At 39.2% G+C, this 27,766-nt stretch overlaps 1 protein-coding gene across 2 annotated transcripts; it reads right to left on the bottom strand.

The window, feature by feature from the left end:
- Nucleotides 1-251: 251 nt before the first annotated feature.
- On the bottom strand, nt 252-19,756 carry LOC122032939 (probable ubiquitin-conjugating enzyme E2 23). 2 transcript variants are annotated; one of them, XM_042592252.1, is made up of 8 exons: nt 19,523-19,756; nt 3,444-5,621; nt 3,186-3,302; nt 2,585-3,097; nt 2,312-2,381; nt 2,091-2,230; nt 1,575-1,886; nt 252-817 (listed from the first exon to the last, which is right to left on the bottom strand). In XM_042592252.1, exons 2-8 carry the CDS (start codon nt 5,604-5,606, stop codon nt 548-550), a joined length of 3,585 nt encoding a protein of 1,194 aa, XP_042448186.1. In that variant the 5' UTR covers nt 5,607-5,621; nt 19,523-19,756; the 3' UTR covers nt 252-547. The 2 variants fall into 2 exon arrangements, with proteins under 2 accessions (XP_042448186.1, XP_042448187.1); XM_042592253.1 differs by having other exon boundaries at nt 2,588-3,097.
- Between the last annotated feature and the right edge of the window lie 8,010 nt (nt 19,757-27,766).

Raw genomic sequence — 27,766 nt, 5'->3', positions numbered from 1 at the left:
TGTTCATTGGAGCAAAAGATAGAAGCCGTCCCTCTAGCAGACTCTCCAAAACAGCCCTCCACTCTTAAAAAGGATAAATCACAAGGAGCATTTGCATAGTTCATACCTTGAACAAGATTTGACATGATTCATGCCTACTAGAAGTGATGATCTATTGGTAGAAAGAGCAATAGCTATTCTATACAACACATATAAAACATTCTATAATACTCCAAATTTGTAATAAAAAAGAATAGTTTGAAATTACAGTAGAACGTGCAATATCATCAAAGAATCACTAGTATAGAATTATTGCTGAAGACAATGAATAATTTTAATCATTCCCATGAGATAATAACATAATCAACATGAAGCTCTAGATGTTTTAGGGGGAAAAATGACACGAATACAGTATAGTTAGCACAAAAGAAACCCACAAGAGACCGTAGCATCCAGAAAGTATTTTCTAAATGCATTATGAAACAACCTTCCAAGTTAGGTTCCAATTCCGATGATAATGAAACTATCACCAAAACACTGCCGATGTAAACCATAAAAATCTTGGGATTCAACCTTCTGAAGGGTTTTCGGATTTGAGTAGATGTTCGAATTGGTGGCAGTCAGCACCTACTTCCCTGAATGAAGAAATCAGTCGTGGTAAAATTTTTGCAAGAGTTAACTTGAAACCGACGGAACAAGCATGCTCCCGGCTCTTTTCAGTCAAGCATGCATCGCTAGTAAGGGAACCGACCACGCAACCTTCCATGTAGGTTTCGCAAGTTTTAATAATGTAATGACCACGTCTACAGAAGTGATCCTTTACAAAGTCTTCAAAATGCTGAATCAATAACATAAAGATCAGGAAAAAAAAACACATCCCTAACCATGTGGAAGAAAATGTAATAGGATTGATAAGAAATATGATAAGATTTGACTCCCCAGATAATGTGGAAAAACTGGAATACCAAGGATGATATGTTATTATTGGAAATAGTCATCAACAAGAGTACCTAGAACTATTTTAGATTCTTGATGTAAACATTACATTTGGTTTTCAAGGGAGGAAATAGCCACATTGCACAAAAAAATTATAACTAACTATATTTTTTTGAAGTCTATCATGTTCACATAACAAGAACTAAACTCAACATGGATTCAGCATGATAGATATTCAAAATTCTATGATAAGATCAAGTACTTCGACACCTTCTTAATGAAAAAGAAATGAGTGCATTTTCATCTAATAATCCAATAAAACTAACAGATCATTTTCAATTTTGCCTGATATTCCATTAAAACTGACAAGTTATGTGTGTGTTCATGAGCGCACTTTCACCTAATAGTCCAATAAAACTGACTAGCTATTTCAATTAACATGTGTGCAAATGCTCTCATGTGGGTGTTGGTGCATATGTGAGTGCATTTTCATTTAATAATCCAATAAACTGACAAGTTTTTTTCAATAAATGTATGTGTGTGTTGTCAGAAACAATCAAGGAAATGAAAAACAGATAGAAAAGATAGCACAATGGGAATGTAAACTGAAAAAAAAAAAAAAAACAGAAATTTAACTTCCGCCTATCTGAAGCACTTACCATGGGGGGCCTTCTCAAAAGGTAAAGCATAGTTTTCAGGTTGAGTAGATAGGTGTTTTCATTGTATGGTATTGCATTCTTCTCGCCTTCAACTGTTCCAATCTGCTTATCATAACCAGCTTCATTAAAGTATGGTTTATCATTGAGAACCAATCCCTGTAGTGAAACCAAGACTTGGAGGATGCTAGAAGAAGATGGATCCCAGACTTCATTTCCCCTGCCTGTCCATGTATTTAGCAAGCTTAAGCACACCTTCCCATCCACATACAAATTTGGATTTATCCGCAAGCCACCAGAATGATAATATACTGACTGCAGAATCAATAAGAGTCAGCAACGGAAAGGAATCGATTGTAGAAATCAACACAAGTGAAAAATGACTAAACAGGATTAATTTTCAGTTAGTTTAGAGTGAGCAGCAAACAAAGAGATCTATAGTAAACAGCAAGGTAGTATCTAAAAGGCTAAAACCATTAACTTGTGTATGAAAATAGAAGATAACAATAACATAGTTACCGGTGGGACTTGAGGGTAGTCTGGAGGAAGGTAAAAATCGAAGAAAAAGAGACCATCATGATACGGTGTCCCACTTGCTCCAACTATTACTGCTCTTATTAAATCCATGTGGTCTTCAAATACTCGTACATAAATAGCATCTGTAAACAAGAGCACAAGTAGAATTTAAGTTTTCATCATGTCTGAATGTGAATAATGCCTATTCAGCCATATTCACTTACCAGGTAGGTTCTTTTCAAGAATACTCCATTCTTGCTGAACCTTTTTAACCCACTTCCTTCCACCATTACACTGCATTTTGATTGTTATAATTAATACAACCACAAAACTTAAATAAAAAGCAAAGCCATAATAAAAATTTGACATCAAGAATTAAGAATGAAATAGACAATGGTAGATTAAAAGTACAGCACATATATGGAGAATGTATAACTGAGTTGTGTGAAAATTGTGCCTCAAAAACTGAGCATAAAATTGAATAAATAATCAATTACCACCTCAGCATCACCAAGATAATGATGATCTTGAGGATTTTCAGCAACATCAAAGTGCTTGAAAGTATATGCATCATCCATACTATTTGTTCCTCTGATAATTTTCTGTGTTGATGATGATTGGTTAAAATTGTCTTCAACTTTCATTTCAGTCTCTTTTGTTGCTGCCTCATGATCATACTCTCCTTCTGTACATAAATGTAGCGTTTGCGCAACAAGACCATCTGAAACATCAAAACCTTTACTCTCATCCTCCTCATCTAATGTCATTTCAGAAGTAGCATTGTTTGCTTTATAATCTACTTCACTTTCTTTTATCTGATCTGAACCCGATACGTCCAACTGTTTCTTAGCCTGAAAAAGTAACCCAGTTGCAAACTTTGTAACATAATCAAAAGCAGCAAGCGATACTGCAAGTGGTCCACTTCGTCCACCAGTATTGTCTTCTTGTGATGTTGCAGTACTCTTTTCTTTTTGGACAGGGCTCTTGCTAGGATTCTGTGAATCAGTTTCCTAGAATTGAAGACATAGATATAAAAAACATAAAAAAGAAAGAAAAAAGAAGAATTATTATTAACAAGGATGAACATATCGAATCAACCTTCTCATTGCTATCGAGTACATCCACCTCATTTTCATCAACTGTTTCCCAACTAGCACCATCATCACTGACTTCATCATCATCTCGGCCAACAACATAAATTTCCTGAGGTCCAACCTGAAAACAAAAAAAGGGTTAAAGTAGATAAGCAATATTATAAGAAAAAAATTAGGAAACTCTTAGATTTAGATTTTATGTTAATTCTATGAAGGCCTCAAACATTCAAACCAGTCCGGTTTTCTCAAACAGACAGTATACCTTTGAGATCATCCCATCAGCCCATGTAACTTCAATGTCACCATCTTGGAGACCAATTATATTTCCAACCCAAGATAGGCTTGTAAAGATCTCACAAAACTCTTTATTTTGGACCTGATTCTCTTCATCAGTTAGGTCTTCTTTTCTTGATTCATCTGCTAATACTTCTGTTTTAAGTTGACTTACTTGTGCCTCAGTAGGAAATTCAGATTTTATTAAATCATTAGAAATGGTAGGAGTGGGCAAGCGTACAACAACATCGCCATAGCAGTAATCATAATCTGGATGTGGATCAAGTTCATATGCACTAACAACTTCCTCACAATCAAATTCCTTTAAGTCTTCTAGCCGGCACACAGGTTTAAGCCATCTCACACATACAGTACGCTCTTGAGAATTGACAGTTTTAACTACTCCAATACGATTAGATTCACAAGCACCATCTTCTTCATTGGATCCTTTTTCAATCACATACTGCTCAGGGAAAAATTCATTATCATTTGGAGTATGAATTGGAATTAGTGATGTGGATTTCAGCCCATATTCTTTAATTCCATCTTGCCAAACAACATCAACCTTTGTAATAGTGTTTACAATGAAAAGTGCTCTTTCAAAATTCTCTTCTTTTTTTCGAACTTTCTTCTCTCTCTTAAAAAAGACTTTTCGCAGCTTTTTACGATATGTTGGCCAGCTTTCATGAGAAGCCTCCTTTGGAACTGAAGAACTACTGCATAAGCAATTTGCAGGTGTATCAGTTGACTCAGTGCCGTTTGAATCACCCATAGATGTTCTAGCATTACTTGTGTAATCATCACTTTGAGTATGACTACAAAATTCTTTAGAAGTTGAAGTACATTCAGAAGAACCTTTAGTAACTTGCCCAGGTGTAGATTGTCGATTGTCAACATCAGTAACCACTAGTTGCCCAGGTGTAGATTGTTGATCATCAACATCAGTAACCTCTAGTTCAATGGCAGCTGTGGATGCTCCACCATAAATGCAAGAGTTTATTTGATTATTCTTTATATGGCGATAGTCGCCTATTGGTTCTTTCAATTTCTCTGTTGGAATACTATCAGCAACAGATGATAGCTGCTGACAAGATGAAAGTAGACACCAATCAGCTAATTGCCAGTTTGTGTGTGTAAAGCAAGACAACAGAGTTAAGTTCTTCGGATTCTGCTCTTCAGCAGGAAGAGATGCTGAATTAGTACCAATACCAAGATAAGCTGAAGCTATCCAATAGACGACCACAGAAGCTGTCTGAACTTTGATGACCGTGCCTTCAAGACGGTTAGCTTTCCATAAACCAGAAAGCCATCTAGAACTTTTGAAAACAGAGGAAGAAACAGCTCTAACCCTTTGACCGGGATAGTATGGGCAATCTGCATCATCAACAATTGGCTTCAAAACAGGTTTGAGTCGCAGAGGGTCAGCTTTAACTACTTTACATACGGATCCATCATCAAACAGAACAGTGACATTATCTAAGACTTCATCCACTCTGCCAAGCCAAGGGCCAAAAACTACAAAATCACCAACACTAAATTCCCTTATGCGTTTAAGATCTCTAGAGCAAACACTGTTTATCACCTCACCATTCATAGAAAGTAAATCAACTATAATATTGACATCAATAACAAGTCCTAATTTTCCAGTTGGATCAATAGCAGAAGCAACAATATCACCATGCAAAAAGCTTCTGTCTACTACCGTGATATCATTAGTATTTTCTATTGTCTCAACACCATCACTCCAAGTTATTCTAACTTGCCCATCTGGAAGAGTATTGATGTTATCATCACCGTAGTTGTTACAACTATTATTATCGCCATTACTCCCAACATGGTCCGGATCAACCTTGTCTTCATCAATCTCGCTGCCGTCATCTGTGATGCTACCTTCTGAGTCTGAATCGCCAGCCACTTCGACAACAATTCCAAGTAGACCTTCACGTTTACTGCATTTTACAACATCTTGTCTGTAAACAAATATATCATTTGTATGAGCAACAGCAAGTTCCCCAATTTTCTCTGGATTTTCACCCTCAGATTTACATTCAAAAAAAGAAATTTTATCTTTCTCTAGCGCATCTGATTCATTACTTGCTTTCATTGAAGGATTGAATCCTAATATTTCAACATTTGCATGGTGACTTTCCATTAAAGTTAATAAAGCCTGTACAAACATGAAATGTAATTGTCCGTGAATAATAGATGAATCTTTGCAAAGACAAGCAAACTCAATAAGTTATGAGATTGTCTAACTGCATATAGAGTTCGCATAGATGAAGAATTATTTATGAAAAATGAATAGCCCTTAAAAATAAGAAAAAAAAATAAATAGCCTCTACTAATAAATTTTGAACTGTTGACCCAAGCAACAAAGAAACTAGAGAAAAAGTCACAAAAAAAATAGTTAATTATATATCAATTTTTATCACAAAAATCCTAGAGATCCACATAGTTAGGTGAGCAATATTTCTTTCTTTCTTGCCAAATTATTTAGAAATTAAACACTCTAGGGAGGGAGTTCCCCATGAAGAGCAAATTGAACACAATGCATTTAGTCAAAGAGAAAAAACATTAGAGATATAGTAGGTCGCCTAGATAAGCTGTGGCAACCTTATGCATAGAAACTTTCACCGACATCCTGAAACTTGGTAAGATTAGACAAAAAGTAAACAGAATGGTCAAGACAAGAAAAATATAAATCATAAACAGATAGCAAAAAACATTGGTATACACGTAAAAGAGTAATAAGTTTGATCCTGACATGGGGCATTTCCTAATAACTTAAGGCATTCATCAATGTAGTGTGAAAATTTTCATGAGTCATCTCAAGTAGATTAAGAAGACCTCTAAATTAATTAAATTGTAGTAAATATTGTGGCAAAAAGGCGAATACGCTCGCCCCCAGCGCCCCCGCCAACCCGTCCCAGGGAAATTGTAGTAAATATGAACCACATCATGGTTGATCAAAACCATGGATGTCAAAATCGATATCAATATTGTGAATTGATGGTAAAAAAAAACTAAATATCAATCATAGATTAGTAGAATGTATGGTATTAAAATAAATATTTTAAAAGAAAGGAGAAGCATTTCATGTACGAGATAATAAATTAAGTTCAAATAATAATAAAAAAATTTGTACAATTCATTATGCCAGATTAAAAACAACACATAATATAAATGACAACAAAGCAAATTATAGCTATATCAGCAATCAAGCTATTAAGAAATCATGTATAATTCTACTGTTAGCAATATAATCAGTATCAGATTATTGCATATAATCATACTCAATAATTAGTTAACTCCACCCGTGACGAACCAGTCATAACTGGTCCCAAGCCCGAATAAAGGAGGAAGGTTGCGTTAAGTTGTCACCCAGCGTTAAAACTATGACAAATATTCAATGAATGGATCTATTAAACTATTGTGCTAATGCTATGTTGTTCCCCGGAAGGAACGCGTTACAGGATCCAACTGTAACGTCTCGACAAGGACCGCTATATCTTCAGAACTCGGGTGTAGTACTAATATGCAAGAGTCTGCATTATAGAGTCTAACTATAACGTATCGGCAAGGACCACTATATCTCCATAAGAATTTGAGTGTAGTGTTAAATAGGCAAACATTCTCACACCATACATTGGATAAGAACAAATATGATAAGAAAATTAATAATATAAGATTTGGAACATGGAACATAGGAACCCTCAATAAAGGTAGTAGATAAGATGATTAGGAGAAAAATTAGTATTTTGTGTGCACAATAGACAAAATAAGTAGACGAGAACGTAAAATTGATAGAGAACTCGGGTTTTAAATTATGATATACAGAAAAAAGTAAAACAAGAAATGGAGTAGGTATTGTTGTAGATAGTTCGTTAAAAAATGAAGTTGTACGAGTAGTTAGAAGATGAGAGAATTATAGCCGTTAAGATAATAGTGGCGAAAGAAACTAGGAACATAATAAGCGTATATGCACCGCAAATAAAATTAGATGAAGCTACTAAATTAAGATTTTAGGACGATTTAGATAAAATATTACAAAATATTCCGCCAAATAAAATGATTTTAATAGGAGGTGATCTAAATGGGCATATCGGAATAAAAAATGAGGGATATAAAAGGGTACATGGGGTTATGAGTTTGGAACGAGAAATGAGGAAGGAAAAACTATATTAAATTTTGTGATAGCATATGACCTTATATTAACTAATACATTTTTTAAGAAAAGAGAAGAACACTTAGTCACGTTCAAAAGTAAGAATAATAAATCGCAAATTGACTTTTTTATGATTAGGAAGAAAGATAGAAAGATTTGTAAAGATTGCAAGGTCATCCCAGGAGAAAACTTAATGACCCTACATAGGTTAGTAGTGTTGGATATACGCCTCAAACATAGTATCAATAGAATTAAGTGATGGAAGTTAAAAAATAGAAAACAAAATATATTTAAGGAGAAGGTAGGAGTACAAGCATTAGATGAAATATACGGTGATTCTAATATGACATGGGATAAAATGATATCAATATTGAAAATAGTAACTAAGAGTATACTCAGTGAGTCAAAGGGCATGCACCACTAAGTAAGGAATCTTGGTGGAATAAGCTGGGTTATTAAAGGCGCGCCTCAGGCGCGCCCGAGGCGCTAGGCGCACAAGGCGCAGGAGAAAACGCCTTGCGTGACGCGAGGCGGGCGCTGTTCGCCAGGCGCACGCCTAGGCGCGCCTCGTGCGCCTTGGCACCTCAACGAAACGCTAACGAGGCGCGATTGAGGCGTCGCGATTGGAAAAAAATCTGGATTTTAAACCCAAAAAAACATTCCAAATCTTGTTTGGAATTAGGGCACGGGAAAGAGGAACAGAAAAGAACGCAGGAAGGGAAGAGAGGAAGAGAACGCAGGAAGAACCTGAATCCATTTCCGTCCGCCGCCGCGCTGAGTTGCATCGTCGCCCAAGTATGTTTTTTTTTCTTTTTTCTGTTTTTTCTGTTCTTCCCTTCTTCTTCTTCTTCTTCTTCTTCTTCTTCTTCTTCTTCTTATCTTCTTTTGCGTCTGTTATCATCTTGTTCTTCTCTTATTCTCTTCGCTTCTTCGCTTCTTCTGTTATTCCTTTTCTTCTTCTTTTCAATTTTCTGTTTCTTCTTCTTTTCTCTGTATCTTCTTTTCTTCTTCTTCGTTTTCAGTTTTCTTTTTATTCTTCTATTCGGTATCTTCTTTTCTTCTGCAGTTCTGCTTTTTTGTTTTTTGCTTTTAGTTGCTGGTTCGTGTTCGCTGAGCTGCTGTGCTGCTGTGTGGTTTTGTTTTGATTTGGTTTCCTGTTTTTTAATTTTGTTTTTGCTTCCCAGTTCCTACTGCTGTCCGGTTTTTTAATTTTGTTGCTGTGCTGCTGTTCGTATTGGTGCTGCTGTCTGCTGTCCGATATTTTGTTTTTTTACTGTTGTTTCTTGCTGGTTCGTGTTCGCTGAGTTGCTGTCCAGTTTTGTTTTGTTTTGCTGGTTGTGTTTTTGCTTCCCAGTTCCTTACTGCTGTCTGGTTTTTTACTTTTGTTGCTGTGCTATGTCTGCTGTCCAATATTTCGTTTTTTAACTGTTTTTTCATTTTTGTTTGACTTGTTTTGCTTTTTGTTTTTTTACTATTTTGTTATTGCTGGTACTGTACAGTACTTTTATATTGCTGGTACCATATTAATTTTATTTTATTTTTAATTTTTCAGACTAGTTTCTTGTTCAATTATCATGGAAGGTAGTAGTGATACTCCAACATATATATCAAAAGATCCGGGATGGAATTATTTTCAAAGAGTTAATCCAGATAATAAAAATGATTTAATTTGTAACTTTTGTCAAAAAGTTACAAAAGGGGGCATTTATCGTGCAAAACAACATCTTGTTGGGGGGTTTCGAAATACTACGACTTGTAAAAAATGTCCATCTCATGTACGTGAAGAAATTAAAAATTTCATGGAGAAAAAGGCAGAGAAAAGTAATCTTTCTCAACTTGCAACATTGGACTTTGAGGATGTAGACCCTCTTGGTGATGATATTGATATGGATAATATTGGAGCTAAAGGTGTGCCACCTATAAGTACAAGTACAAGTTCTAGATCAGTGAATATGCAAAAAAGGCCCAGACAAATAGGTCCAATGGATACGTATTTTGCTCCTAATGTACAAAAAATTGTTGAAAGTAGAAAGGGTAAAGAAAGACAATCTACGATAAATGAGGCATACAAGAAAGAATTGAGGGAAAAAGCTTGTATGGCCATAACTGAGTGGATGTATGATGCGGCAATTCCATTTAATGCCGTTAACTATTCAAGCTTCAAAAGAATGTTGGACTTGGTTGGCCAATATGGTATAGGTCTAAAAGGACCTAGTTATCATGAGGTGCGGGTTCCTTTTCTAAAAAAGGCTGTTGATAGTGTGACAAATGATTACATTAAGTCGTGTGAAACAGAATGGGCCAAGTATGGTTGTAGTTTGATGGCAGATGGGTGGACAGACAAAAGGCAGAGAACATTGATTAATTTTTTAGTGAATTCTCCTAAAGGTTCAGTTTTCATCGAATCGGTTGATGCTTCTGATTATGCAAAGACTGGAGAGAAAATATTTCAATTGCTTGATCGATTTGTGGAGCGTGTAGGAGAAGTAAATGTTGTTCAAGTTGTTACAGATAGTGCAAGTAACAATATGCTTGCTGGTAAGAATCTATTTAATTATTTCTTATCAATATGTTTTTTCTTATATATGTTAAATTTATCTACTTTTCTAACTTCTTTTGTAGGAAAATTATTAGAAGCAAAAAGGCCACACTTGTATTGGACTCCTTGTGCTGCTCACTGCGTTGACTTGATCTTAGAAGATATAGGGAAATTGCCTGATTTTAAAGCAACATTGAAGAAGGCAATGAGTGTGAATGCTTACATTTATGTTCGCCCTGGCATGGTAAATATGTTGAGGCAATTCACAAGACAAAAAGAGCTTTGTCGGGCAGGTGTCACAAGATTTGCTACTGCTTTTCTCACTCTTAAAAGGATGCACCTACAGAAGCAAAACTTAAGGAAAATGTTCATTTCAAAGGATTGGACAGAGAGTAAATGGGCAAAAGAAGTGGCGAGGAAGAAGGTAGCTAAAATCATCATGACACTTAGATTTTGGAGTAGTATTGTGCATATATTAAAGATATATGACCCTTTAGTTCGTGTTTTGAGACTAGTTGACGGCGAAAGAAAACCTGCAATGAGCTATATTTATGAGGCTATGGATAGGGCAAAAGAAACAATTATGAAGGCTTTTAAGGAGAAAGAAGAGAAATACAAAAAAATGTTTGAGATTATTGATACAAGATGGGAATGCCAACTTCATCGACCTCTGCATGCTGCAGGACATTATTTGAATCCAGAATTTTTTTATTCATACACAGATTCAAATATCTGTGGAGAAGTGGTGAATGATTTGTTTGAAACTATGGAGAGATTGGTTTCAAGCGTTGTTGAGCAAGATAAAATCACTACCCAACTCTCTATATATCGAAAGGCAGAAGGGCTATTTGGGAGGAATGTGACAATTAGACATAGAAGAGCATTATCTCCAGCGGAATGGTGGGAATGCTATGGAGCAAATACCCCAGAATTGCAAAAGTTTACTATTAAAGTGCTTAGCCTCACTTGTAGTGCTTCCGGCTGTGAGCGCAATTGGAGTGTATTTGAGCAAGTATGTAATAAATATAAATGCATAATACATTAATACTATTAGTATGTTACTTTTATAAGTAAAAAATATTCTTTGCTATTTTATTATACTTATTGTGATTTTTGACATTTAATAGATTCACAGCAAAAAAAAAAGGAATAGGTTAACTCAACAGCGCTTAAATGATTTGATATTTGTGAAATACAATCGTGCCTTAAAACTTCGGTATGATGCACGTGATAAGATTAACCTCATCTTTTTGACAGATATTGATGACAGTAATAAATGGTTGATGGGTAGAATGAATGGAGAAAGTGATAATGAAGAAGATCAGTTAGTTTTTGAAGGTGATGACTTGACATGGGATGTCGTTGCTAGGGCTAGTGGAGCTGAAGAGCCTGAATATTGTACTAGAGGAAAAAACATTGCATTCATGACCTCTAGTTCACATGCTAGGCTTAAACAAGTCGAGAAGAGAAATACATCTTCCTCTATGAGAGACTCATCTCTAAGATTTAGAGATGAAGAAGAAGAAGAAATTGAATTTGAAGAAGATGAAGATAACGAAGAAGAAGAATACAATGAGGATGATCTTGAGCTTGATGATTAATTTGACTTATTACGCTTGTTTTGATGGACTTTGTTAGTTTAAATTAGAAAGTTGAAATTTGAAAGTTTGAAACTTTTATTAATTTTATCATGGTGTTGTTTTGCTTGTTATATGTGATATTGATGTGTGTGGAATATTAATAGTTATCATATTTGACATAATATATGAGTGTGGCAATAGTCTGGTAATCATCAACCTCATGTTCAAGAGGCACGCGCCTCGGGCGCGCCTCGCGCCTCGGGCTCTAGGAGCTTTTTGCGCCTCGGTGCGCCTCGCGCCTCTAACAACACTGGGAATAAGAAAGTACAAGAGAAAATGAAAAAAAACGAATAGCTTCTAAAAAATTATATATTTGTAAAAAAAAGGGGGAAAAATATTTATAGAATAGCAGAAGTGAGAGAAAGAAAGACAAAAGATCTTATTCAAATAAAATGTATTAAAGATGAATATAATAGGGCACTAGTAAACGATGGAAAAATAAAAAAAAACGGTGGAAGAGGTATTTTCATCAACTTTTTAATAAAAGTTTAGGTGACCAACTTAACTTGAATAATTTAAATACGTCAAATGAACATAAAAATTTAATTTTTTATTGTGAAATTCAAACTTAGAACAAATTTTAAATAAGATGTACAAAGGAAAAGTCATTGGACCAGATGATATTCCGATAGAGGTATAGAAGTGCCTAGGGAAACAAATTATGGAATGACTTACAAAATTATTTAACATGATATTGAAAACGAAAAAAAATACTTGATCAATGGAGGATAAATATTCAAGTTCCTTTCTATAAGAACAAAAGAGACATACAAAATTGTGCAAACTATAGTGGTATTAAATTAATGAGTTATACCATGAAATTTTGGGAAAAAGTAATAGAAAAAAGATTAAGGAAGGAGACACGGTGATCGAAAATCAATTTTGGTTCATGTCTGGAAGGTCGACAATAGAAGCTATACATCTTCTTAGACAATTAATTGAAAAATATCAAAAGTAAAAATAAGATTTACATATGGTATTCATTGACTTAAAAAAAACTTATGATAGAGTCCCGAGAAATTATATGGAGAATTCTAGAAAAGAGAGTTGTTAGCATAATATATATTGGACTAATTAAAGATATGTACGAGGATGTAACAACTAGAGTAAAGATTTCGGACAGAGTAACTCAAGCATTTCCAATAAAGATAGGGTTACTGTTAGGGTGTATACTAAAAGCCTAGCTTTTGGTATAAACATTTATCTAGTAATAAGAATCACATTGGTCAAATGTCTACATTTATGATAAATGTAGTTGTTCAATTAATTTATATTGTAGATAACATGGTGTGTGGTGTCACACACAGAGGATCATGTTATCAGTACCTTATAAATTATAAACAGTAGCTCACGACCAAAATGGAAAGGAACAAACCATTAGAAGGTCGTAGTGTAATTAGGTATCAGTTTATCTTGACTGTATAATTACACTAGTACACTGAGAGTGTATTGAGTAGGACCATTTGAGGTCGTTTCTTTATAAAACTCAGTTATTATGGAAGTGTGTGCTCTTAATCCTAATATAATAACAAGCACATATATTTGATATTTATTTCTTTAATTTATCGATGGATGAGATTTCGATGAATCGATAAGCCCGATAAGTTGGGAAATGGTATCACTTATAGTGTGTGTTGTTGATTATAGAACGAATCTGAGATACTAGGTTGATAATGTCCTCAAGAGGAGCTCATAAGGATTGTCATGTTAGACTACGATGATAAGGTTGAGTGGTACTCTGACTAAGATATTAATTAAATGATGACTCACTTAATTAGTGGACATTCGATATCTTAAACACAGATAGACACTCATGATAAGGAGCCCAAAATGTAATTTGGGATTGGTGCGGTAGTTCAATAATAGTTCTCTAGTGGAATGAATTATTATTGATAAAATTAAGTTGTGTGTTCGAGGCGGGATGTTTAATTTTATCGGAGACCAAAACTAATTCCTCCTCTTCCCTATCGTAGCCTCTTGTATATAGATTTATACCCACCACATACCCACCTTCTTACCCAACCAATAGGGGTTGGCCAAGCTAAGCTTGAAGCTCAAGCTTAGGTGGCCGGCCACATCATATTAAAAAGGATTTTTATTAAAATTATTTCTTATGTGGATATCATAGTTTTAAAAGAGAGTTTAAAATTAAATCTTTCCTTTTAAAGCTTTCTACAAAGATTAAGAAAAGATTTGAAATCTTTCCTTATTTGTAGATTGAAAGGAGATTTTATTTTAAGAAAACTTTCCTTTTAACCATGATAATTTAAAAGAAAGTTTAAAATTAAATATTCTCTTTTATTAGTTTCTAAAAGATTAAGAAAAGATTTGATATCTTTCCTTATTCAGATTGAAAAGAGATTTTAATTTTTAGAGATAACTTTCCTTTTGAAATTATCCATGTTTAAAAGAAGAATTTTAATTTATAAAATTTCCTTTTATTAACCACCATAAAGGGAAAATTATTGGAGAAATTTTTAAATTTAGACAAATTAGGAAGTTTTAATTAATTAAAACTCTCCTTTTTTATGGCCATGTAAATTGAGAATAGGAAAATTGTTTTTAATTAAATAAATTTTTCTTTTCACGGCAAAAGAATTAAGGAAGTTTTAATTAAATTTCCTTATTTGCGAAGACCAAGGATTATAAAGAGGGGTAGAGGTGCCTTCACGGGTGATCAACTCTATTATTCTTCTCCTCTCTTTTCCTCCTCGGTGGCCGGCCCTAGCTTCTTCCTCTTCTCTTCTTCTTTTGAGCTCTTGATGGTGGCGGTTCTAGCTAGGAGAAGAAGGAGAGAAAGGTGGTTTTGTTCTTGCGTCCCTTGGAGCTTGGTGGTGGTGGCGGGACCTCCTCCTTATCTTGGCCGAAACTTGTAAGAAGGAAGGTGCTTGGTGGTTCTCGTCTCGGAAGATCGTTGTCCACAACGTCCGAGGTTAGAAGAGGAATACGAAGATCAAGAGGTCTTTTAGAAGGTATAACTAGTAATTTTTCCTTTCCGCGTCATGCTAGTTATTTATGGAAATAATACCAAATACAAGAGGCTTACGATTCTAGAATTTCGAATATGTTTTCGATGTTGTGTTCTTTTGTTTTCTTCTTTTCCTTGCGATTTGATTGTTCTTTTCGGTTAACCTAAAGTTATTTTAGGAAATTAAATATTACCTTTCTATAAAAGGTTTTGTCTAGTCGGTGGTGGTTGCTCCCATATCCAAGAAGGTCATGTGCCTCGCCACGTCAGTACTGGGAACCAATTATGGAAATTAATATTTAATGGAATTAATAACTTAAGGTGATTTGGGTCGAACGTGTTAAGTTCCGCAGGAGACCCAAGTCAAAACCTAAAAGAACGAATAGATTAAGTTTTGGATCAAACGTGTTAAGTTCCGCAGGCGATCCAAAATTTAATTTAAAAGAACACATGGTAGCTAGGAAAAGGTTCAGACCTTTGTACAAAATTTTTGTACAGTAGAACCTCTAGGTTTTCCGAGTAGCAACCAACAGTTACATCAAGGATCAACTCTAAGTCCCTATCTTTTTACATTAATTATGAATGAACTCACTGCACACATTCAAAAAACAGTACCGCAGTTCATGTTCCTTGCAAATGATATTGTTTTGGTAGATGCAACACGGGAAGAAGTAAATGGTAAACTAGAAGCTTGACAAGAAACACTAGAAGGGAAATGTTTTATACTTAATAGAATAAAGACAGAATATATGAAATTTAAGTTTAGCAATATTAGACATAATGGAGCAATTATTAAGATAGGAGATGACGAGTTGTCTAAAATTAAGAACTTTAGATATTTATGATCAATTTTGCAAAATGATGGAGGAATTGAGAGAGATATCTTATATAAAATACAAGCAAAATGATTGAAATGGAGGAGAGCGTCGAGCGTAAAGTACTTCTAAAACTTTTTGAAAAATTCTATAAAATCACAGTTAGATCTGCTATATTATATGGAGCTGAATATTGGACTATAACTCGAGCACATAAGCAGAAGATGAGAATTGTAGAGATGAGGATATTAAGGTGGATGTGTGGAAATACGCGAATTGATAGAATAAAAAATGAGAGCATTAAATAGAAATTCAGAGTTGCATCTATTGAAGGAAAACTCTAAGAGACGTTAAAAATGGTACGGGCATGTACTCCAGTTAGGCGATGTGAAACTATAACAAACACGTATATCAAACGAGGAAGAGGAAGACCAAAAAAGACTTGGTTAGCAATAATAAAACAAGATAAAATTTATTTAATTATAGATGATGATATAGTAAGAGATAAAACTCAATGACGTAAAATGATCCATATAGCCGACCTCACCTAGTGGGATAAGGCTTGATTGCTGTTATACTCAATAATTAGTTACTTTTAGTTATTAATATACATGTTATACCCAGAATATTTTTGTCGTTTCTTGTGATTTAATAAGATAGTTACGTCAAGAAAATGGGTGTTTGAGTTAATTGGTTTAGTGATGGACCCTATTGAACCCAAAAGGAACTGGATTAAATTGATTTAGAACCAAATATACTTTGCCCAAATTTAGTTGAAACTTAAGGTTTAATTAGGCCTCAATAACAATAGTTTGGATAAGGTCTGGGGCCAACAAAGTTGGATCTACATTAACATTGTTGGTATGAGGGCATTATGTTCCCTCTCAATTAATGATAGTGTGACAATCATAGTTGTGGAAGACACATGCTTGGCTGTGCTAAAAAGTGAGCTTAAGTGCGTGCCTTTTGAGAGGCGACATACACGTGTAAGGCACAATTTTTCTCATCTAATTAAGTGAATTTTTTTTTAAAGGCCAACCCTTGCGATAGCCGTGGAGGTGTCATGCAGGCCTTGCAGCAGTCGTGGAGGCGGCGTGCGAGCCCCGCAGCCACCGTGGAAGCGTCGCGTGAGCCCTATGGTCGTGGAGGACGTGTCGCACGAAGCCCACGGCCACGGAGGACGTGTCGCATGAGGCCCACAGTCACGGAGGAAGCATCACATGAGCCCCGCAACAGACGTGTCACGAGAACCCCGCAACGGACAAGCCACACGAGCCCCGTGACGAATGCGTCATGCAAGCCCAACGATGAACACATCATGCGAGCCCCGCAACGAACACGTCGCACGAGCCCCACGACGCCGGCGAACGCTTCGCCCAAGCTCCCGGTCACAGGCGATGCATAACAAGAAGTAAATTAGCTATTAATGAAATAAAACTTAATAATTTCAATCAACTCCTAGATATAATAGAGATAATTTAAATATGCTTAATTAAATCTTAATAAAATTATCCCATTAATTTAATATAAACATTTCTTTTTTTAAAAAAAATTATGTTTTAAATATTTAGATTAAATTTTTTATTTTTAGTTAATATATTTTATATTTATGTGTATAATGTATTTATTTAAATTATATGTATAATGTATTTATTTATTAGTGAATTTTATATTTACATTATTGTTTAATACTTTATGGATTATAATTTTGCTAGTAAAATATTTTGACAGAAATTTCCTATATATGTTTGAATTATAAATATTTATATCCAAAGCACCTTACTTCGCTAAGGCGCGCACCTCGTCTTGCACCTAGCACCTCGGGCCCAGCACCTATACCCTTTTAGGCGACTCACGCCTTAAATAACTATGGTGACTAACAATGATAGAGGGAAAGGTTGATATCTCCTCAAACTAACACAGGATCAACAACAAGGCTAAGCAACAAAGCTTCTTATCTGCTCTAAGGCTGGTTCAATTGATAAGTGCATGGGATAATGATTGTAGTGGTTGGAGGGTCGAAACTCAACAGAGAATTTTATCACCTCTATTGTCCCCCGCCATGCACTTGCCAATTTGGGTTCGGCTGAACTCTCGAGCCCCGTCATGTGAGGACCGTTAATGTGGCGATACCACATTTTTTTAACAAAACTTCTCATCTCATAGCTGGATGCAAGCAAGGAATAGGAAGGGGAAAAAAAGTTAGTTAGATGGGTTGAGAATTTCAAACCCAACTTGATGTCCAAATTTAAATGATGTCATTCATCATCCAATAAAATTTAAATCTATTATAATTTTCAATGCTTCTCTATCAATGTTTCTCACATGCCTGGCTTTTGCAAATAATCAGATTGGCCTTCGTTTGTCCAATCAAACTTAGCTAATCCATCTTAGGATCATCTTTGTATGACAACCTTAATTGGAATAATATTTAAAAAATGCCAGAAATTATCTAAATTGGATTTGTCTAAATATATTAACAACCGTAGAAACTAATTTTTCTTCCTAATTCTCATAATTAAATAAAATCCTATTAGGCAAGAAGATCCAATCCCAAATTCCTACAAAAATAATACTGTTTAGCAGATATTATTGTAGTATACTAGTGCAATGTTCCCTATTCCACTTATGCTCTCTCTACTAGCATTTCTTTAGCACGCCCATCAACAATCTTCAACTTTCTAAAGCCTTAGTTTTACTCCAGTTTTGGAAGCATGATACTCAGCAATACTCATAATATTGCTAACTCCATAGACCTACCAAACAACTATCCAACAACAGAGATAATGGTAGCTCAGTTGTCTCTTTGGAAGTAATAACATAAGAAGGTAAAAACTTAGTAATAAAATTGGTTTTTTTGCATTTGAATGGAATTGAACACCAATAACTTAATGTGATAATTGCATTGAAACTTCACTAGCTTTGGAATCAATATGCAACTTCAGTATCCTTAAAAAGTGTATGACGTTTCACTTCAGCTATTGAAAACCCAGATCATAAGAAACCAAGAACCATTTCACCATTTCAGCGCAATCAATATTTACAAGATGAAGCATGTTAATTGTGTGCTAGAATAACCAAAATCAATTTCAGTAGATACTACATAACAGTTATTCCATTTCACTTTGTTAACCATTTCATTGAACTTAGGAAAATTAAACTTATCTTTACAATTAATAAGATCAAATGAAACTGTTGTCTCTCTAAATACCTCTACAACATTCATAGAATAACATCAATGGGCATGCAAGTGCAAAGACAGCATAAAATCCAATCCACAAATTACTATTGTACCATCCATCTAATGAATTTTCACTTCAAATCTAAAGCCTGAACAGTATAAACATTTCAAAGTTTAGTTTAGAGTACCAGCCACGTAGCTTACTTCAGTTTGCCTAGCACTAAATATAGATAGAACAAATCACCAATCTAGAGAACAAATAGATAAAACATTTCGCAGTTCATGAAATACCCTGATCATGAACATAACTCAACTTCACTTGTAATCTTAAAAATCACAATATGCGGGGATCCAAAAAAGTTACAGAGAAATAAAATAGTAAAGTAAGAAAATCATGGTATGCCCCTTATGTCATGCCCTTTTATCCACATGGAAAAAAAATTACACAGCCGTGGTGACCTCTCGACTGAAGGATGCCCAACCAATCAGAAACATCCTCACCAGAGCAACTAGAGTCGGTAATCAAATCCAAATGAAAGAGAACCAATATCAACAAAGAGCACACTACCTAGAGGAACCAATCCACAAATCAGAGGTGAACAAAGGGCGTAAAGATCAATCCACAGCGTTGTACCCATTTTCCCATCAAACCAAGGGATGAACAAATTGAAGGTTCGATTGTGATCAGGAAAACGGATAGATTTTCCTTGTTAGGGATACAAGAAGAGGGAGGATCAAAGAGAGGGATAGGGGTTCGCACCTAGATGGATGGCGCGGCGGCGGCGGCGGCGGCGGCGGCGGCGGCGGCGGCGAAGGCGGCGATCTGCGATGCCGAGGAGGTGGCGATTGGCGGAAGAGAGAGTCCGAGCTACAGGGAGACGGCGATAGGTGAGAGGAAATGGTACCGGAGGGTAGAAGGAAGGAATGAGGACGGAAGGACGACAAGGGTTGTGCAGCTCGTTGTCTCCTCTCTTTTTCAACAACAAATTTGGAGCACGACTTGTTTTGGGTTTGGGCGTTGGCAGAGCGGATCCTCAGACACGCGAGCCACAGCTCGCAAATGGGCTGGAGCATACGCAGCATAATCGGGCCGGGCCCATATTAGCAGGATTGCTATTTTTAGAAATCTAATGTAATTTTGCCAAACCCATATTAGATGGATTTCATATTCTTTTATATTTATAATTGATACGCCCGACTCAGTGGTCGGGACATCCAAAAATATTTCGGATTGCCTTTGTACTCGGGGTGTTTAGATTATTTTTGGATGCCCTAACTATTCAGTTGTGGATGTGCATCACTAACTAGTGGTCAGAGGAGTATATCAACTATATATTTATTATCCTACATACACATGAATATCTAATTTTTTTTATTTTTTATTTAATAATATAATCTAACACATAAATCTAAAAAAGTAAAAGTTTATTGATATAATTGAAAGTTTAAATAAATAAATAAATAATAAATTAAAGTTTCATTTATGTGAGAGAGTTGCTCACGCTGACACCCAAATTAAAATTGAAGTCAATTGTTATGATTTTTAAACTTTTATTATTTAATTGTTAATCTTTGTATGTCAGATGTCGTAAAAATAATACATAAGTGGAATGGTCATAAAGATACATGCTCAAAATATATCTCGATAAAAAAGATAGATTCTTTAATATTTAAAATATTAATTTTTTCGTCAATAGTATTTAAAATATTAATTTAATTTTCTATTAAGTTTGATTCATAAATAATAAAATTAAACACTTAGTATATTAAATGATTGCAAATAAAAAACGGTAACTCAGTCCATTTCCTTTCCAAAATATAACAATCAGGTTTCAAAGATGGTAATTTACATTGCAACAATGCCTCTTAAAAGAATTTGGGACATTTTGATGCAATTTTTAAGAAATATAAAATATATTATATATATTTTGTAAATCACATAATGGATTTTTAACTAGGAGCTCCTCTTATAGCACTTAAATTTTTTTTTTATTAAATCTTGGTTAAATTTTAATTTTGAATTATTTTCTATCAAGAAATTTATATATTTTGTGTGAGTTTCTTTTCCGTCGTGGGTGTACCTCAGCCTAGGGAGCAGACCTTTATTTATCATACTTCCTCATAGAGAGAGAAACAACACCCACATCTCTAGTTAGTCACATTCTAGTTGAGGGAATGTCACATCATTCACCTTTCCACATCCTCAATTAGTCATGTTTCAGTTGAGGGGATGCCACATAGCATCTTCAGTTAGTCATGCCCTCCCCACTCGAGCGCAAAGGTTCTCGGGCTGGAGGCGCTTAGGGTACTCGAGCATCAAGGAGTCAAGAACCGCAGAGTCGGGCATAAAAGATTTGGGACCATGAAGTCGGGTGTCGAGGAGTCGGGAACCATGAAGTTGAGCATCGAGGATTTGGGGACCACAAAGTCGAGCTTCCACTTTCGAGTGAAAAGATGGTCACCATGTTGAATTAGAGTTAGATTTAAATCAGACCCAACTTGAATGTAACTTGGAGGGTCTTAACTTGAGATCCCCTAGGAGGACCGACTTGACCTGCCCACGATTTGATCGAGTTTGAGCTCGATTTGTCTTGACTCGAGCCCCATCTTGATTGGGCTTGATCTTTTCTTACCTTTAACTTACAGGTCAACTTTACTTTTGACTCAAGTATGCCATATGGATGTAGGAGTTAAGAAGATGAAAAGGTGTCTCTTCTCCTTTGTCTTCCTCCTTATGAGCAACCCTTTATTTTTCTCTTTTATAAGCGACATTATTTTTGCTTGCCTTTATATAAGAGGCATCCAAGGAATTGAAAGAGAGAGGTGGTGATCCTGTCTGAATGCCGAATCAACGGACGCTGGGCACGTGGCGCTCTCCGGGTTACTGATATAGATCTTCGGCTGGTCTCACGAAGCTCCGGCGAACCTGCACAGAAGTCGGGCCGAGAAGGGGTTCCCGGCAGCGACCCTCCGACGCTCAAGTCAGGTAAGTAAGTGGTCGAAAAAGTAGCTCCAAAGCTTGTAGAACGCGTACCTCCGGCAAAGAATGAGGGCCTTTATATAGGGCAGCGAAGAAGTGAGTGTACACCTACCGAGGTATACACGTGTCCATAGCCCATACTCCAGTAAGGCACCCCGTTGTCAGAATAGGAGTATGGCTTAGTCATACGACTTGACGGCTGTCAGCAGATGTTCCTGTCCCTATTTACCCACCGCCAGCCAGGACGTCCATCCGGCCGGCTCGACGAAGAGCGCCGTTCGGACGGCCCTAATTCCCTGCGCCGGCCGGGCGGCGCGCCCATTACGTCCTGCCTTCTCTTAGGCTTTCCGCTCGGTCACTGCTTACTGTTTCATTGAGCGTCGGAACCTCGATCCCTGTTAGGGCGCTTTTTACTATCAGATGTTTACTGGCAGACCGATCGGCTTGCCCTTTTCTCATGAGTCCGGTCGGCTCACCATTCGACGGACCACCTGGCCTTTTGACCTCCACGTGGCGTTGACCCCTCGTTAGGGGGTCCCGGACTCTTACCACCGGATCACTTGCCTTCCCTTCGAGTCTAGTCGAAGGAGGCGAAGTCCGACTGACTGAGCAATGATCACTGCATTAGGCCGCTCGGCCAGGCATAGGGATACTCATCCGTTCGGCGGTATCTTGTCCATGCCTTGTATTCTCTTGGAATCCATGTCCGATGCTCTCCCCTACTACCCATCACGTGCGCTGTGCACGGTAAGGGGAGCTCATTAAATGCGGCCAGTATCCTGCTGACACATGGCAATCGTGCGTTTGTCAGCGTATGGCGGTGGCATCACTTCCGATGGGACAACCGCCGTTTGAAATGAATGGCTGGATGATGACCTCGTTATCGACGACCTGGATCGGACGGTGTAAATTGATCGCGGCCGCCCTTATAAAGCTCCCGACTCCAGCTCTTCGCCGCATTTCGACCTTATCGTCTCCAGCCATCCCTCTGTTCCTTTTTTCCGGCGACCTTGCGTTTCAGCTCTCCGACGACTCTACAATCCCCTTCGATCATCTTCTTTGTCCGTAAGGATTCCTTTCCCTTGCTGCCTCTCCTTTTTTCTCTCTATTAGCTATTTCTTTCATCATCCCACATTCTTTCCCTGTTTTTATTTCTCCCTTCTTCCATCGCGCGTACATCCCTGGCCTTATACCATGACCAATACCTCACAGCCGACCGGCGGTGCTCCGGGTCTTTGGTATTCGACCATGGAAAGCCGGTTCGACGAGGAGGACGCCTTGCGCCTCACTCGAACCTATGATCTACCGACCGACCACCAAATAGTGTTAGCCACACCGGCCGATCGGTCTCATGAACCGCCGCCTGGCACCGTTCTATTCTTCCGAGACCAATTTTTGGCCGGGCTACGTTTTCCACCCCACAAGTTCTTCTTACAAATTTATAATTATTTTCGCATTCCGCTCGGCCAGGTAGTCCCTAACTCCATTAGGCTGTTGAGCGGAGTGATAGTCCTTTTTAAACTGAACAACATCCCCCTCGACCCTAAGATTTTTCACTACTTTTTTTATCCCAAGCAAGCTGAGTGGGGTACCTTTATTTTCCAGTCTAGGATAGGCTTCGTCCTTTTTGATAATACGCCGAGCTCCAACAAACATTGGAAGGAGCACTTTTTCTATGTTCGTTTTCCCGAGCGGCCAACTTTTCGCACCAAGTGGCAGACGGCAATGCCGGTGCAACCGGAGCTCGGCAAATTTAGAGGCGATGCGGCCTACCTTCATGCGGCCGAGCGGTTGGTGGGTCAGTGCTATCACATTGACAAGCTGCTCCTCCCTGGAGTAATGTATATATTCGGCCTGTCTTCCACCCCAGCCGATCTGCCCTGCAGCATGAGTAAGCGATTCTCATCCCTCCTTTTTCTTTTGTTCTAATTGATTTAATCTTTGTTTCTGCAGCTGAAGTTATGTGGCATGCTAAGGCGACCGAGAAGCTCAAATTGAAAGCCGCTCAGATTGAGGCGGTGAAGAACAAGGAGGTCGCCGAGCGGGGCCTTGATCCAGTCGATCCGACCGACGAATTAGGCGAGCAGCTACTACCTCTCACGACGAGGCAGCGGGCGGCACAGAACCTTCTACCCAAGCCGAGGTGGAGGGCCGTTCAGCCGATGATGTTCCGCTACTCACTCGGAAGCGCCGACGACCGGAATCTGCATCTGCCTCAACTCCACTTGATGAGCCACAGCCCGAGCGGGGGCGCGGATGCTTCGGTGTTGTCCGGGACGGTTTCCCTAGAGAGTACCCCGACCCCACATAGCTCTCCAAGGGCAAGCTCTGAGGTGCTGCCGTATCAGGCGTTTGGGCGAGCTTCCTTCCTCGTCCACCGGTGGGCCATCCGGTAAGGCCGATGCTTCTCAGGGCGAGCCGAGCGGCTCGAATTTAATTAAAACCGTTCTGCGCCTCCCCTCAGAGGAATACATGGCTGCTGCTGATCGGCCAGTGGTCCCCGAGCAGCAGATTACCTTGACGGACCCTCTTGCAAAATCTTGGGAGGACGCTCGGCGCCGAATAAAAGCGATGACTCCCGGGCAGCTCGGCGACAGCAACCTTCAACAGACCACCAGGGTATGCTCTTTTTCCTTGTTCGTGTATTTGAATTAAGTTTTTAACCTGTTCACTTTTGCTCGTAGAACTGGGTGGAGCAAATTTTCGTTAGCAATCGGTTAGCCGAGCTGGAGGATGAATTGAAAAAACTTAAAGCCGCCGGGGACAACCGACAATCGACGGCCGCTTTGGAGCAGGCCAAAAAATTACTTGAAGCCGAACGAAAACGGGCTTCCGATCTGGCAAGCAAGGTCGTTCGGCTTGAAGCGATGGTCAAACAACGAGATAAGGAGATCAAGACGGCGACCACTCGGAAGCGACAGGCCATCGATGACATGGACCGAATGAAGGTGGAGATCAGAGGGCTGGAGCAACGCATCAAGGATCTGGATGCTCTTCTGGCCACCGAGAAGGAGAGCCGCTCGGCCGATCTTCAAAGATTTGATGTAGATTTGAAGGATCTCCAAGCTGCCAGCAACGCTGCCCACGCCGAGCTCAAAGAGTATCAAGAGGGGGAGTCGGCTCGCTCCGACGAGGTGAGGAAGGCATTCGTCCGCTCGGATGCCTTTGGGGAGAAATTTACTGACAAGATCTCCCTCACCTTTGAAGAGGCGATCAAAGCGGCTGTGGATCACTTAAAGGCCAAAGGCCACCTGCCCGCCGAGCTGACCATCCCTCCCGAGGACCTCGCGACCGTGATGGGCGCCATCCCTGATGCTCTTTTTGATTTCGAGGTATGAGGAGTGTTTCTTATGAACTTTTTTGTATCCCCGCCGTTCGGCTAAACTTATTTTTGCTGTAACTTTTTTGATTAGCCCTGTGCTTAATAGATAATCTTTTCCTTTCCTTCAACTTTTGTTTTGGCAAGAAATTTTTCTCTTGTCATAACTAAAGTGTTTTTTAAAACTCCTCCGCTAGGCACCACGCTCTGTCAGACAAGTCGATTGTCTTTAATAACGTCTTTCATCATGCGACTGAGCAGCCGCTCGGCATGAGAACGCCCTTTGTTAGTATGGTAATTATCTTTAGTTCTCATTGACCAATTTTTGCTTTGTGCCTCACCCCCAAAGGGGTTTTCCGTATATTTTTGATAAGCGAGCCGCTCAGCCGTATGTTGGTCTTAACGACCAGGCTATCGTTGATTATATCATGTGAATGGTTATCCGCTCGGACGTTTATAGACGCCGACTCGTCTCTCGATATTTAACGTCGGAGCTCGACGGTCTTCCACTCGGACGTTTATAGACGCCGGCTCGTCTCTCGATATTTAACGTCGGAGCTCGACGGTCTTCCGCTCGGACGTTTATAGATGCCGGCTCGTCTCTCGATATTTAACGTCGGAGCTCGACGATCTTCCGCTCGGACGTTTATAGATGCCGGCTCGTCTCTCGATATTTAACGTCGGAGCTCGACGGCCTTCAAGGCTAATTTTGACGCTGCCGATCGGCGGATCCATTGGCCATCCTTTGAATTAATTTTGCTTCCTGCATTACAAGGACATGGGCGACTAACATATACAAAAATGATTTACATTCGTGCACCTTTCACCCCGCTCGATAAGGCTGGAGATGATTCGCACTCCACGGTCGATCCAGCTGCCGCCTGTCTTCATCCTCCAAATAATAGGCTCCCGAGCGGAGCTTTTCAATAACCTTGAAGGGGCCCGCCCAAGGAGCTTCTAACTTGCCGACATCGCCGACCGGCTTGACTTTCTTCCAGACAAGATCGCCGACCTGGAATGATCTGGGGATTATACGGCGGTTGTAGTTTTGCTTCATTCGCTGTCGGTACGCCATCAGCCGAACGGACGCCTTGGCTCGCTCCTCGTCGACCAAATCCAGCTCCATGTTCCTCCGTTCGGCGTTGTCATCATCATAACCCTGAATCCGGACGGACTCGACGCCGACTTCAACCGGAATAACTGCCTCGCCACCATACACCAAATGGAATGGTGTGACGCCCGTCCCTTCCTTCGGAGTCATCCGGATGGCCCATAAGACGCCCGGCACTTCATCCGGCCAATTTCCTCCCAAATGGTCGAGCCGAGCACGCAGAATACGAAGAATTTCCCGATTGGCTACTTCGGCTTGACCGTTGCTTTGGGGATAAGCCACGGACGTGAAGTGTTGCTCGATGTCGTAGCTTTTGCACCAATCCTCTAGCATCTTCCCTGTGAATTGCCGCCCATTGTCGGAAACCAATCGGCGAGGGATGCCGAACCGACAGATGATGTGTTGCCAGATGAATTTTTTGACCATCTGTTCGGTGATCTTTGCCAGCGGCTCGGCCTCCACCCACTTGGAAAAATAATCGACCGCCACTAGCAAAAATTTCCTCTGCCCGGTCGCCATCGGAAATGGACCGACAATATCCATTCCCCATTGATCGAACGGACATGAAACGGTTGATGCCTTCATTTCCTCGGCCGGTCGGTGGGAGAAGTTATGGTACTTCTGGCACGAAAGGCACGTAGATACTGTCCGAGCGGCGTCTGCTTGTAAGGTCGGCCAAAAGTATCCGGCTAGCAGGATCTTCTTAGCTAGTGATCGTCCGCCCGGATGTCCTCCGCACGATCCTTGATGTACCTCTTGGAGGATGTAAGCCGAGTCTTCCGAGCTCACGCATTTCAACAGCGGGCGAGAGAAAGCCTTCTTGTAAAGCTGATCGCCGATGAGTGTGAACCGACCGGCCCTCCTCCTTAACAGCTGGGCTTCGTTCCGGTCGGACGGTGTGGCTCCCGAGCGCAAAAACTCCGTGAGGGGAGTTCTCCAGTCGCTCGGAAACGTGAGGCCTGCCATCCGGTTGACGTGCACCACCAGTAGTACTTTTTCAATTGGCTGCTGAATGGTGACCGGCGTTATTGAGCTCGCGAGTTTGGCTAGCTCATCAGCTGCTTGATTTTCTGCTCTGGGTATCTTCTGGACAATAACTTCTCTAAAATCAGCTTTGAGCTTCTCTAAGGCTTCAGCGTAGAGCTTGAGCCGAGCACTATTGATTTCGAAGGTACCAGAGAGCTGCTGAGCGGCCAACTGCGAATCCGAGTGAAGTGTTACCCGACCGACTCCCACATGCCGAGCTGCCTGCAAGCCGGCTATGAGGGCCTCATACTCCGCCTCGTTGTTGGTAGCTTTATAATCCAGCCGGACGGATAGGTGCATCTTTTCTTCTTGAGGGGAGAGCAGCAATATTCCAATCCCGCTTCCGAGCCGAGTGGACGACCCATCCACATATATTCTCCACATAGCTTCCGGCTCCGGCTTTTGCACCTCAGTCACAAAATCGGCCAAGGATTGCGCTTTGATCGCCGAGCGGGGCTGGTATTGGATGTCAAATTCACTTAACTCCGTCGTCCACTTGATGAGCCGCCCGGACGCTTCTGGATTCAGCAATACACGCCCGAGCGGGCTATTGGTTTTGACAATGATG

Source organism: Zingiber officinale, chromosome 11A (assembly GCF_018446385.1).
Source record: "Zingiber officinale cultivar Zhangliang chromosome 11A, Zo_v1.1, whole genome shotgun sequence".
Lineage (NCBI taxonomy): Eukaryota > Viridiplantae > Streptophyta > Magnoliopsida > Zingiberales > Zingiberaceae > Zingiber > Zingiber officinale.
The sequence above is the reverse complement of the archived record's forward strand: the minus strand, read 5'-3'. Positions and strand labels throughout refer to the sequence as shown.